This window comes from Somniosus microcephalus, chromosome 18 (assembly GCF_052327205.1).
Source record: "Somniosus microcephalus isolate GS21.2 chromosome 18, FLI_Smic_1.0, whole genome shotgun sequence".
In the NCBI taxonomy this organism is placed as follows: Eukaryota; Metazoa; Chordata; class Chondrichthyes; order Squaliformes; family Somniosidae; genus Somniosus; species Somniosus microcephalus.
Window position 1 is genome coordinate 28,686,920 of NC_141004.1, and position 14,623 is coordinate 28,701,542.

At 48.3% G+C, this 14,623-nt stretch overlaps 1 protein-coding gene across 1 annotated transcript in view; it reads left to right on the top strand.

Annotated features, from left to right (window-relative positions):
* The window catches only part of LOC147105181 (uncharacterized), a 78,863-nt gene that overhangs the window by 15,590 nt on the left and 48,650 nt on the right, over window positions 1–14,623 (top strand). The window contains 3 exon segments of the mRNA XM_086011791.1: window positions 1,396–1,587; window positions 3,422–3,518; window positions 6,486–6,559. Coding sequence (XP_085867917.1) covers window positions 1,396–1,587; window positions 3,422–3,518; window positions 6,486–6,559 — 363 coding nt within the window.

Consider the following 14,623-nt stretch of genomic DNA (forward strand, 5'->3'; position numbering starts at 1 on the left):
TCTGTTCAATGAGGTTCCTGGTGTCACTATGGCTCTCATTGTAGGCGAGCTCAGCAGGAGTGTTGGGGTTACGGAGCGGTGTCATCAGCCAGGTGCAGAGTGGATAACCCCTGTCCCCGAGGAGCCAGCCACGAGGTTGATGCGGTCGTTGGAACAGGTCTGGGACACCAGTCTGGCGCAGGATGAATTCATCATGGCTGCTGCCAGGATAGCGGGCATTGACAGTGAAGATGCGCTGTCTGGTTGCACGTTCAGAGAGTGGAAACCTTTGCGGTTGCGGAAAACCTCTGCATTTTGATGAGGTGCCCGCAATGCCACGTGCGTGCAGTCAATGGCGCCCTGAACCATGGGGAAGCCCGCTATCCTAGCGAAGCAACATGCGCGTTCACGCTGTTTGTCTCGGGTCATGGGGAATGAGATGTACTCCCTTCTCCTTTTGTAGAGAGTGACCTCCTGGATGCAACAATGGACAGCAAACTGGGAGATGTTTGCAATATCCCCTGTTGAAGCCTGGAAGGAGCTGCTGGCGTATAAATTGAGAGCCATTGTCACCTTCACTGCCACCGACATAAACATCCTGGTCCTGAGCTGAGGCTGGCGCTCTGGCTGCAGGAGGTGGGCAGAGCTCAGTGATCATCTCCTTGCTGAAGCGGAGCCTTCTAAAACACTGCTCCTCGGACAGATGGATATATGAGAATTGCTCCCGGAATACCCTGGGAGGATTAGGTCTCCTGTGCAAAGCCCTGTTGGCCCTCCTCCCTCTGGCCACGTTTTCCACTCTCTCTCTCCGCCTCCGCTGCCTCCGACAGTGAAGCTGGAGGGCGAGGCCCCATGCCAGTACAGCCCCTATTAAATCTTCTAAATGTGGTAGTAATAAAGCTTACAGAAATGGGAACCTGAAAATTCTTGCTGAGGAACAAAACTCCTTGTAGGATAGCGTTAAATGTCTCCAGATGCCTCTCTCCCTCTCTCAACCTGCGTATGCAGAATCTTTTGCCGACAGGAAAAAGCAGGAAGTGCACGCCTTTAAGTAGCGCTCCCCCAGCTCACAGCCGACTGCAAACCATCCCCCTCTACCTGTCGTTCCTAGCGCCAAGCGCTGAGGCAGGGGGCGAGAATCAATTTTCTATCCGGGGCGCTACTGGGGCAATGCGCTTCGATTACATCATGATCTCCGGGCGCAGGAGATCGTGGCGGTAGTGTTTAGCGCCACCGCAAGACACCAGCTCAATTTCGCGGGCGGCGCTAAAATCGCCGCGCTCGGGTGTTAAGTCATTGGCGCCCCCCCCGGAGGCGCTAACGAGAGGCACTATCCAACCACACTTTTCCCCCAAAGATGTTTCACCGTGTGATATACATAATATTAATTGTAACATAATTATATACTTTTTGCAGATCAATGCCCCCATCCTCCGAGTGTGTCGTCTGCTGAACCAACGACTGAGTTTATTACTCAGCAGGATTTTGCTGTGAGCCACACTATTCGCTACCAATGTTTGTCAGGTTATGTTTGGAATAATAGCACTCCAGATTTTATCAAGTGCCAACCCAATTTAACTTGGTCAGAGCCATTGATAAGTTGTAAACGTAAGTATTTTTAATTCAGTATAAATTCTTACTGCTTCTCTTTTAAGTTTACATGTAAAGACAATAGCCTGGATTTTCCGTACCTTAATATCTGATTTTGGGGCAGGAATTGGGTGTCTGAGCATGGAAAATGGATGGAAGGCCTGCACTACCAGAAACCCATTCTCTTTGCACATCAGTGCAATAATTAACTTGTGGTGCACACATTTGTTATAAATTCATCTCTACTATAGATACCTTCTCAGACATAGATATCAGTCCTGGATGTCAGCCATGGCTCAGTGGCACCACTCTTAACTCTGAGGCAGAAGGTCAGGGATTCAAATTCCACTCAGAGACTTGAGCACATAATCTAGGCTGACACTTCAGTGTAGCACTGAGGGAGTGCTGCAGTGTTGGAGGTGCCGAATTTTGGATGAGACGTTAAACCTAGGCTCCGTTTGCCCTATCAGGTGGAGGTAAAAGATATTATGGCACAATTCGAAGCAGGGAGCTCCCCCGGTGTCCTGGCCAACATTTATTCTTCAACCAGCATCACCAAAAAAGACAGATTATCTGGTCATTTATCTCGTTGTTTGTGCAAATTAGCTGCCGTGTTTCTCTACATTGGAACAGCAAGTACACTTCATTCGCTTTGAAGCGTTTTGACATATCCTCAGGTCATGAAAGCTGCTATACTACAAAGGGATCTGGGGTCCTGGTGCACGAAACTCAAAAGGTTAGTATGCAGGTGCAGCAAGTGATTAAGAAGGCCAATGGAATGTTGGCTTTCATTGCTAGGGGGATAGAATATAAAAATAGGGAGGTATTGCTTCAGTTGTACAAGGTATTGGTGAGACCGCACCTGGAATACTGCATACAGTTTTGGTGTCCATACTTAAGAAAAGACATACTTGCTCTCGAGTCAGTGCAAAGAAGGTTCACTCGGTTAATCCCGGGGATGAGGGGATGGACATATGAGGAGAGGTTGAGTGGATTGGGACTCTACTCATTGGAGTTCAGAAGAATGAGAGGCGATCTTATTGAAACATATAAGATTGTGAAGGGGTTGGATCGGGTGGATGTGGGGAGGATGTTCCCAATGATGGGTGAAACTAGAACTAGGGGGTATAGTCTTAGAATAAGGGGCTGCTCTTTCAAAACTGAGATGAGGAGGAACTACTTCACTCAGAGGGTGGTAGGTCCATGGAATATGCTGCCCCAAAAAGCTGTAGAAGCTACATCATTACATAAATTTAAAACAGAAATAGACAGTTTCCTAGAAGTAAAGGGTTATGGGGAGCGGGCAGGAATTTGGACATGAGTCTAGGTTCGGATCGGTCATGGCCCTGTGGGTAGTGGAGCGGGCCCAGGGGCCATGTAGCCTGATCCTGCTCCTATTTCGTGTGTCTAATTCTGTTAGATTCAGGAGATGGTTCAGTGATAGTAGATTGGCGGTTAGGATCAGATCAGCCATGATCTTATTGAATGGCGGAGCAGGCTCGAGGGGCCGATTGGCCTACTCCTGCTCCTATTTCTTATGTTCTTATGTTATGTTCTTTTTTTCTTAAAGGACAGTGTAGATTAGCTCAGACAGATACAAAGTTCAGCAAAAATTATAGTTCAGTAAATGTATGTAAAATTCGCTTAACTTAAGTTTAAGACATTTAATGCATGATTCCAGTTTCATTTTTTAAGAACCTTATTTTTATGTTATAAATTAATATTTCAAATTCTGCAAGAACATTTTAGTTTAATGAGTTTGAGTACTGGTGGAAAGGTAATTCATAACATTGGGATTAGTGTAAGCACTGAAATCATGTTTAAAAGATCTCTTTCTCTACGTTTTATGCAGCCAAAGATTGTGGTGATCCAGTAGATATACAGAATGGTTACTACAGCGTTACAAGTCGTTCATTTGGGCACAAAGCAACTTACCACTGCAATAAAGGGTGAGCATTAATTTACAGAATCAGGGAATGTTATAGCACAGAAGGAGACCATTCGCCCATTTAGCCTACGATCTCTCCCCATTCAGCAAGTAGTGCTTTATATTTAATGGGAAAAGATCAGTGCTTGAGAAAACATCCCCATAAAGGAATGACCTCATTAACAATGCTTCCAGCTGCAAATTAAAAACTATTAAATATAACAGAGGCTGGTGTGGAGCATAAATGGCGACATTGACCAGCTGGGCCGAATGGTCTGTTTCTGTGCTGAAGACTTGATGTGACTCATTGTGGCAGTGGAATAGTAATTTTTTTTTTAAGTAAACCAGTAAATGCAGAGCGGGAACCTGTTCCATCTCCAACTTTTACCAGTTCTGACGAAGGATCATTGGCCTGAAACGTTAACTTTGTTTCTCTCTCCACAGATGCTGCCTGACCTGCTGAGTATTTCCAGCATTTTCTGTTTTTATTTCAGTAAATGCAGAGGCCTGACCTACCCTAGGCATAGGTCGTGACTGAGTGCAGGGGTCACAGTGCATGTGTGCTAGAAAGCAGTATCATGGAAGTTGTAGTTTTAATCTATCAGAGACATCTCACACCCACACCTGATGTGCCTCATTCTCAACATGCATGCTTTCAGGCTGCTTTTATCACGTACTGCCCAAATTTATTTAACAGGCACTGGCTTAACTGGCTGGCTTATGGGTGATTGGACAGAAACTCTAAAATGGTGGTGATTGTGCCGAGATGGTTTGTGGTCCAGAAAATCAGACATATTGGGGTCGATTTTCCTGGAGCCGTCAGGCAGGCTTTCAGGCGTGTGGGGGGGGGAAAAAAAAAAAATCGCAAAAATAGGGGTTCGCGACCTTCCCCCCCCACCCCCCCGCCTGATTCCCCGCCCCGTCCAACTTTCACCCCGGCGTTTCAATCCGACCCAACTCAGTCCTGCCCGCAGCAGGCGGGACTGGTCTTTAGGCAGCCTAATCACCAATAATTGGCATCCATAATGCCATTTTAAGGGGCCCTTGCTATTTTCAGCCTTTTCCCACGCTAAACATGCCTGGTGGGAACCCCGCTGATGAAACCTGGCGTGAACAATATCGGCTTGCTTACTATCAGCTGCAGGTCAATCAGGAAAGAAGAGATTTAATCAGACAACATTTGTAGGTTGCAGGACCTTGTTGTTTCAGGCTTGGGGCAACTTGTTCCTGGCTTAGGCACAGCTGTGGAATGTTGGAGCCTCACACACTTCTCCAATGTGAGCTCCTGGGAAGCACCTCTCGGCACCCTTACTCAGCGCTTCCTCAACGGAGGCATCTACCAGAAGTATGGGAGGCCTTTTTTCCCTTCCCTTCATGCCATTAGAGGATCTCCAGCAGCAGAGGCGTCAGCAGCAGAACCAGGAACAGCAGCATCAGCAGCAGGAGCGCCAGGCTGCTGCTCACTCACCTGAAGCTGCACAGGCCAGAAGGGGCCAGCGCTTGGATGTGGCTTGAGAGCACCTTGCTGCGCATCAGGGGGCCATGGGGACCCGTATCTGCACTGGCAGTCCTACTCAGAAGGACTTCCATGAAGGTCTGGTTTCTCTGTTCAATGGATGCCCATCGCTCCTCAAGAGATGTCATTCTATTATGAACACTCACCATGTTTTCCATACCCTGGCGACTTATCTCCTCCATGGAGGGTGCCAACCTTTCCATGGTGATGCGTTCATGTGCCAATGACTACGCAAAGGCTCAGCTCATCTTCGCTATGGACTCCTCCATTCGCTCCACACTCGCAGCGACCCTGGAGACAAAACCTACCAGAGACTCCTGCATCTGTGCATGGAGATCCAAAACCTCTTCTCTTGCGGATGGACCCAGAGGCAGAGGGCCGACATTGAGCTGAGCTGAGCTGGCAGAGTCCAGCGCCCTCCGACGAGGACTCTCCACTGCTGTCCCTGTCTCCACAATCTGCTGATGCTCACTTGTGAGCTGTGAAACACCAGGTGACAACACTACTCTATGTCCTGAAGGTCCCCCCGAGGTGTGAGTGTCTGCGCTGGTGCTGGGTGCACTTACTTCTGCTGACACTGCGCCCTCAGAGGTTGGAGCTTCCTCTGAGGAGTCTGGCTGCACAGCCTCTTCCTCCTCCACAGTGGGGACGGGGGCTCTGGATGGTACTGTGGGGGAGTAAAGGAAGGAGTTAGAGATGTAATGCCAAGGTTCTTCTGGTGACTCCCAGCGAGTTGACATCTGCTGACACCTGCATCCATGCAGCCTTGGTCTCAGTGGGAGGCCTCTTCCTCCCTGACCTAGGGAAGAGGACCTCCCTGTGGGCCCTAACCCCATCCAATAATGCCTGCAGTGAAGCCTCGTCGAATTTGGAGGCAGCTCAGGGTCTGGCACTGGCCACAGCTGCTGCAGGCTCCTCTGCCATCCTGTATGGTTCGTTTGGAAGCCTTCAGAGGATGCAGTGCTTGCTGTGGGCCTTGAAAGCACCACGAATGATGACATCATACTGTGGGGCTTTCTGACTGGAAATAGTCGATTAGCAAGGGTTCCCACATGCTGGAAATGAATTGGCCAGTTGAGGGAAAATTGCATCGATGTGGCAGACCCATTTAGACTTGTGTGGGAACCCGACAATTCCCCGCACCTGCGGGAAAATCGACCCCATTGGGTTACACATGTGAAAATCAGACTTTTGCTTCCCAGGCTACATTGGGGAAAAAACCACAGCCTGTCTGGAAGAAATCTGAAGCGGTGGCAAATAAGGCTGAAACCTCAGTTAAAATTTTTTTTTTTTTTTAGGGGACACAATGGTACCTCCTTAGCACCGAAGCCAAAAACTGCAAAAACAAATCTGAACCCCCGTCCTTAACTGTATTGCTGATTATATTGAACCATAGTTTGAAAAGGATTTCTACATCAATCTTTTCTAACAATTCAGAGACTTTTCATTTACCGAAGGTTTTTCTTGTTCTAGCTTTGAACTATTTGGTAAAAGAGAGACACTGTGCACTAATAATGGATGGAGTAAGAACATTCCAGTATGTGAAAGTAAGTAGCTGACCTATCTTGTTTTCACTTCATAAATTTCCAAAGTTGGTTATAAAGATTCACATCAGATTCAAGGATTTGCCTTTGGAATGCTCCCAATATAAAAAGTGTTGGAAGGGATTATTTTTCATTTATAGCCTTATCTGCATCCTCACTTCCTATTCTAATTTTACTTAATATTAGTGTACAGCGCTTATTTGCATACTGAGGTGAAAAGGCGTTGGAGTGAAAGTATCGTGATTTCCCAGAGGGCTGAGGAAGTACGGGTAACTCCAATGGTTAACTGAACAATCCAGACGAGGAAAGTACCAAGTTCCATTCTCCTGCCTGTGCTGAGTTAGCTGATCTAGGCTGGGGCAGCAGTACAGTTGGCCTGAGCACCCCTGGGTTCGGGAGGGAGGGAGAAATTGATCAGAGTTGCAGGTTGTGATGAGCATCCGGCAATTCCTGAGGAATGTTCTCTTTTTGAATTTGCTTCAGGTTCTTTGCAATCCACAAAAATGGAGTAACTTTCAAATTTTCAAACAGGGGTGATTTTATCAATGAGGATGTGATGGAAGCGGGAAAGCCGCTTGTCGGGTTTTAGTCCCACCTCCATCGCTGTCTGGCCAACCCACGCTATTTTCCCTTGATTGGCCTTGTTAGCCAACCAATTAAGGGAAAGCCAGTGACAGAGAACGTCAGCATATGATGTTTTACCTGTCAAAAATTTTTGACAGATGAATTGTCATCATTTGACAGCTTTGAGAAGCTGTCAAACACTGACAATCTCTGTTCTTTGGTGAGTCCTTGTACTCAAGACTCACTTAAAAAGCTTTTCTGAGCAGAAAGCAGAAAGCTGCTGCGTTTAAGAATGCAGCGGCCATTTTGCTTTCTCTGCTGGTGAGATAAGGCAGCACCACAGCCTGAAGGGATGAAGCCTGGAGGAAGGAGCAAAGGTAAGTAATCTTATTAAAACACTTTAGACTCACCTCACACACTCACCTCTCCACACTTGCACTCATCACTCACCTGCACACCGGACATTTCAGCCCCTCCGACCCCCGCAGACCGACGGCCCGCCTCGCTGACCCTGGCAAGGTTCGGAGCCGTCGGGAAGCCCACACTTTAGGGCTCAAAATAGGGATTAGGCAAAAAACTGCCTGTTAACTACCTGTTAACAGGCAGTTAATTGGCACTAATCCCCTTCCTGCCTCGAGGAAACGGGACCCGGCGCGGGTCGTGTACCCACCTCCTGGGAAGATGGCATGGAGGTGGGTTGGGGGCGGGATGGGTACCCGCTCCCAGATTCTGCCATTTTCCTGGCAGCCCCACCTCCATACCCGTCTCCCCAGGGCTGGGAAAATCGCCCCCATACAGCAGCAATTCAGCCTCTAGTAACAAATTCACATCTTCAGTGCTCTAGCTGGAGCAGTGCGTCTCAAACCAATTGTCTAATTAATACATTGACAGATACAGTTTGCTATGGAACTGTGTCTAACTTTAGTGGCAATATAGGGTTTCCAGTTCATTGCCAATGCTAAGATGGTGATGTAATTGTATCACAAATAACAAACACAGATATGAAACACTGACACTTAATGAAGTAAAGGAACCTCTATAAATACTCATACTATACAGTATACAATAATATAAGTATATGTCTGTGGATATCAGTTGAGGACAGGACTGTGGTTGGCTATAATGCCACCATCCAATAGCCTGCTGACACTCACTGTTAGGGCTTTTTCGTTAGAATAACGCAGATTAGTGGACAATATGATAGAAATGATTAAAATTATGAAAGGATGGGACAAGGTAAACAGTAGCAGGCTGTTTCCAGTAGTTGAGGGGGCTAGATCGAGGGGCCATAGGTACAGGCCTTTTTGCTCTTCAGTTGTCGGATGGCCTTTTCAACCTCATGCCAGGCTGGGGTTGTGCTGAGATGGTGGCGGGTACAGTATCATGCTGTGGGATGAAGTTGAGGACACTCGCGTCGAAGACAGAGTCGTGGTTAAGGAGATCTTCGAAGTGCTCCTTCCAGCGGGCACTGACTGCTTCCCTGTCCTTGATGAGTACCTCTCCGTTCTTGGCCCGCAGTGGGGTAGGGCCTTGGGTACTTGGGCCGTAGATGGTTTTGACTGCGCTAAAGAATCCACGCACGTCGTGGTTGTCGGCTAGCTGCTGGATCTCCTGCGCTTTCTCCATCCACCATCTGTTCTTTAGGTCGTGAGTTTTTTGTTGGACCTCGGCCTTCAGGCTTCTGTAGAGCTGCTTTCTTGCTCTTGAGTTCTGTTGTTGTTTCCAGATCAGGAATGCCTTGCGCTTGCGGCTTATTAGCTCCTGGATCTCCTGGTCGTTCTCGTCAAACCAGTCTTGGTGTTTTCTGGTTGAGTGACCGAGCGTCTCTTCACAGGTGCTGATTATGGAGGCCTTGAGTGCAGACCAGGCGCTGTGGGCACTCTGTGTCTCTGCATCACTGGGAGTCGTCAGGTTGTTTGTGAGGCACAGGCTGAATATGGCTTTCTTAGCGGGGTCTTTGAGTGCTCCAGCGTTAATTTTCCTGCGGCATTAGGAGCAGATGAAATCCCCGCCGAGGCACTAAAGCATGGTGGAGAAGCACTACTGGCGTGAATTCATGAACTAATTTCTCTTATCTGGAAGGAGGAGAGCATGCCAGGGGATCTCAGAGACGCCGTAATTGTGACCATCTTCAAGAAAGGTGACAAGTCCGATTGCGGTACTTACAGAGGAGTTTCCCTGCTCAATCGCCTCCTCCCAGTGGCTGAAGAGCTCCTCCCAGAGTCGCAATGGGGATTCCGCCCACTAAGGGGCACAATGGACATGATCTTCACCGCACGTCAATTACAAGAGAAATGCAGGGAACAGCACCAACCGCTGTACATGGCCTTCTTTGATCTCACAAAGGCCTTCGACACTGTCAACCGTGAGGGATTATGGAGTGTCCTCCTCAAATTCAGCTACCCTCAAAAGTTTGTCACCATCCTCTGCTTGCTTCACGACGACATGCAAGCCGTGATCCTGACTAACGGTTCCACCACAGACCCAATTCACGTACGAACCAGACTCAAACAAGGCTGCGTCATCACACCAACGCTCTTCTCGATCTTCCTTGCTGCAATGCTCCATCTCACCCTCAGTAAGCTCCCCACTGGAGTGGAGCTAATTTACAGAACAAACGGGAAACTGTTCAATCTCCGTCGCCTCCAGTCCAGATCCAAGGTCGTCCCATCCTCTGTTGTCAAATTACAGTATGCAGACGACGCTTGTGTCTGCGCTCACTCGGAGGTCGAACTCCAAACCATCATCAACACCTTCACCAAAGTGTACGAGAGCATGGGCCTTGCACTAAACATCTGTGAGACAAAGGTCCTCTACCAACCTGCCCCCGCCACATAGTACTGCTCCCCCGATTATCAAAATCCACGACAAGACCTTGGACAACGTGGACCACTTTCCATACCTCGGGAGCTTTCTGTCAACAAGGGCAGATGTCGACGACGAAGTCCAACTCCGCCTTCAGTGTGCCAGTGCAGCCTTCGGTCGTCTGAGGAAGAGAGTGTTTGAAGACCAGGACCTCAAACCCGGCACTAAGCTCATGGTCTACAGAGCAGCAGTGATACCCGCCCTGCTGTATGCCTCAGAGACATGGACCATGTACAGCAGGCACCTCAAAGCACTGGAGAGGTACCACCAACACTGCCTCCGCAAGATCCTACAAATCCATTGGCAGGATAGGCACACCAACGTCAGTGTTCTTGCTCAGGCCAACATCCCCAGCATCGAAGCTTTGACCACGCTCAATCAGCTCTGATGGTCGGGTCACATTGTCCGCATGCCCGACACGAGACTCCCAAAACAAGCGCTCTACTCGGAGCTCCGGCATGGCAAGAGAGCCCCAGGTGGGCAGAGGAAACTGTTAAGTCTGTGTGTTATATTGAGAATTACTACACAGACCACAAGAGTAAACTTTAACAGGTCTTTACTAGTCGAAGGTCAGGGCGGAACTGCCCAATAAATCATTACATTGCACTTATATACCGGTGTGGTCACTACCGGTATTACAGTATACAGCAGCCAAGATAAAGTAGTGCAACCCTTAAAATAGTTCTCTTAAAGGTGGAACGGTTACATACACTACAATCCTCCCTTTTTAGCTTAACAGTATATATATCCCCCATTAAACATAACATCATAACATATATACACAACTTCATGTAAAAACAATTCACAGATTCAGTCTCTGCGGAGGCGCCTCCTGCGCCTCCTGACTCGGTCCGGATAACGCCTCGGTGGTGTAGTAGTTTTCGGTGGTGTAGTAGTCTTCGGTGGTGTAGTAGGTTCTTTTGGCAAGGTCGATTCGGCTTGAATGCCAGTGTCGGGTTCATCTGGTTCCAGTATCACCGGATCGGAGGTAGATACTATGGGTATCTCTGCTTCATTATTAGGCGTATAAAGTTGTGGTGTAGGTTGTCCCTTTTCGGATGACTCTATGATCTGGTCAACATGGCGCCTTACAGGGGTCTCTGGTTCTCATTGCTGGGGTGACTCATCTAATGGTCCTTCACTGGACTTAACAGCTTGAACTTTCGTAACTTCAGAACCAGCATTGTTGACTTCTAAAGGCTCGAGTACCTTGGGAAGTTTTTCTGCTTCCAGACTGATTTGGCTCAGTTCGGAGGGACCACCTGCGTGACTTGGTAGGGGTGATAATAGTTCAGATGAGTCATCATCTTCTGCTTCCTCTCTCTTGTCTTCTATTTCCTCCATCCTTTCAGCTTGTGCCTCTGCCACCAATTCCCTGAGTGGCTTATTACTGCTGACACTGCTCACAAAAGGGTGCTCTTTCTTCTTAGCTTTCAACTGATCGATGAATTTGACATATTCCCTTTCTTGCTCAGCTTTGATTCGTTTGGCCTCATCGCGCAGACGGTTTGTGTGTTCCTGTTCCATTTTCTCAATCAGCTGCTTCTGCTGTCCTTCCAGATTCTCCCACTCTGTGTCAAAGAACTTTTTCTTTGCATTCATATCTTGCTCAAAACGGTGAATCATTTGTTCTAATTGCTGTTGTAGTTTGAAATTGAGCTGAGTTCGAGCCCGGTGTTCCTCGGAAATGTGCATGTCTGTAGACTGGACAGACTCAGAATTCTCTGTCAAACTATGTTGTTGTTGTCCAGTGGAATTCTGTTCTGATACTTTGTTCTCTCCTGAAGCATTTATGCACTCCTTCGTTTTTCCATCATTAGTCTGCAAGTCCATTTTAGACTTGTCTTTTGCACATGGGCTGGTCTTACCATCATCAGTTCCAGAGTCTGAGCTGATTGTCTTCACCGAGTTCTCACTCTCTGCTTTGTCACTGTCACTGCTGCATATGCCCTCATCCAATATTCTGGACAATCGTGCAGGTTTGACATTTTTTTTCTTTCCGTAATCTACCGTTATTGCTTTTAGGGCGTGCCAGTCCATATTTATTTTCCTGATCCACTCCCGTCCCAGAAGTGGTGGACCTCCCTCCGGTAGTACATATATGTCCATTCCTTTGTGTTCTTTGCCCTTGTGTATCACCTTGACTTTTATCTTCCCGATGGGGTATACTCTTTGCCCCGTGTATGTCTGCAATACTATCTCCGTCTCCCGTAGGGGAATATGTGTGAATAACTTTTTGTAATCCTGCTTATTCATGACCGTCAACGCCGATCCGGTGTCCAATTCCATCTTCACGTGGACTCCTGCTATCTGCAGTATGACCCAGATAGTTTGTCGGTCAGCTTCCTTACTCACATTGTGAATTCTCAGACTACCCAGTTCCTTGCTGTTGGAGTCTGAATCCGAATTCTGTTCATCCGAACTCTTCTCAGCCACCTTATGTACCTTTCTGCACTTTTCCTCTGGTGACTTTTTGTTGCTGGTCTTCTTTCCTGACCGGCATACTTTAGCTATGTGACCAAGCTTGCCACATTTTCTACATTCCTGGTTTTTAAACCAGCATTGATTCTGATCGTGTGTTGTCTTCCCACAACGATAACATTTCATTGTACCCACAGCCATTTGATCTACGCTGAGTACCGCTGCCTTCAGCTGCATTTCCGCAGTGCCTCTCGCTGCGGCTTCGTGCGATGCTGCAATAGAGACAGCCTTATCAAGTGTAAGATCATTCTCTTCAAGCAGCCGCTTTTGTGTTCCTTCTTTCGACAATCCACACATGAATTTGTCTCTCAGTGCCTCTGTCAGACTTTCCCCAAACTGACAGTATTTCGCTAGCTTACGCAGTTCAATTAAGTACTCCGCGTTGCTTTCCTCTTTCAGTTGCGTTCTCGCATAAAATTTAAATCGTTCCGCTAACATCAGCGGTGTGGGGTTCAAATGATTTTTCAGGATAGCAACAATTTTAGCGAAAGTCTGATCCGCCGGTTTAGCTGGTGATAGAAGATGCTTCAATAGCCCGTATGTCTTCGCACCCATTGAGTTTAGTAAGGTTAATGCTTTATCTTCATCTGATATTTTATTTGCCTTACAATATATCTCTATGCGTTCTACATACGTGGCCCAATCTTCAACATCGGGATCGAAATCGTTGATGTTACCACGCTTAGGCATCCTCGCAATCTTCTTGAGAAACAAAAAGAAATTTTTCTTTAACTTTTTTTTTTCAAAATGGCGGTTTCCCGCGCTCGTCTTCTTCCCCGCCTAAGAAAATGGCAGCTTCCCGCGTTTGCCTTTCTCCCCCGCTGGCGGTAATGGCGATTGCCGTATTGCTGCGTTCGCCCTCCCCAGCGGTTTTCAAATCGTGCCTCCCAGCCCCTCTTGCAGTCCGGTCCTTTCCCCCCCCGGCTGCGGCTGAGTTCTCCGCGGTTTTTTTTTCTTTTATTTTCTCCCGCGCCTTACGACGTCCCGGTCGCTGCGCCTCGCGGCCTTGGTAGCTGCCCGGCCTTTTTCACCGGTCACGGTCGAGCTCTCTCTCGACGCTGTTGCGTCCCCCAGCCCGCTATTTTCTCCCGCGTCTTTCGCTGTCCCGGTCGCTGCGCCTCGCGGCCTCGGTAGCTGCCCGGCCTTTTTCACCGGTCGCGGTCGAGCTCTCTCTCGATGCTGTTGCATCTCCCAGCCCGCTTGCAGCCCAGTCTCTCACACCGGCATTCACCGTGGCTTCCGTGCCTTACGCTGCCCCAGTCTCAGCGCCTCGGCCCCGACTTCTGTCCGGCTCTTTTCCCCGGCCGTGGTCGAGTTCTCCGCCCTTATATCCTCCGTTTTTTAAATTTTCTCCCCTACTCACAGTCAACGTGGCCAACTTGCTGCTCGTCGCTGATCGGCTTACCCACCACCGTGATAGAAGGGATGATCACTGCCTGTTGCTGATGGAAGGCTTCGTGTCAGAATTCTTCCTTTGCTCTGCAGACCTGAGTCTTTTCTCAGCAGAATGATGAGGGCGGATGCCTCCTCTCGACGCCCGTTAAACTGCCTTGGATGTATCTCTGCCGCAGGGTAGATCGTACTCGTCGCCACTGTTAAGTCTGTGTGTTATATTGAGAATTACTACACAGACCACAAGAGTAAACTTTAACAGGTCTTTACTAGTCGAAGGTCAGGTCGGAACTGCCCAATAAATCATTACACTGCACTTATATACCGGTGTGGTCACTACCGGTATTACAGTATACAGCAGCCAAGACAAAGTAGTGCAACCCTTAAAATAGTTCTCTTAAAGGTGGAACGGTTACACACACTACAGAAACGCTTCAAGGACACCCTCAAAGCCTCCTTGAAAAAGTGTAACATCCCCATCGACACCTGGGAATCCCTGGCCCAAGACCGCACAAAGTGGAGGAGAAGCATCTGGGAAGGCGCCGAACACCTCGAGTCTCTTCGCCGGGAGCAAGCGGAAGCCTAGCGCAAATAGCGGAAGGAGCGCACGTCAACCCAAGCACCCCACCCACCTGCCCCTTCAACCACCGTCTGCCCCACCTGTGACAGAGACTGTAGGTCCCGCATTGGACTAATCAGTCACATGCGAGCTCATTTTTAACGTGGAAGCAAGTCATCCTCGGTTCCGAGGGACTGCCTAAGAAG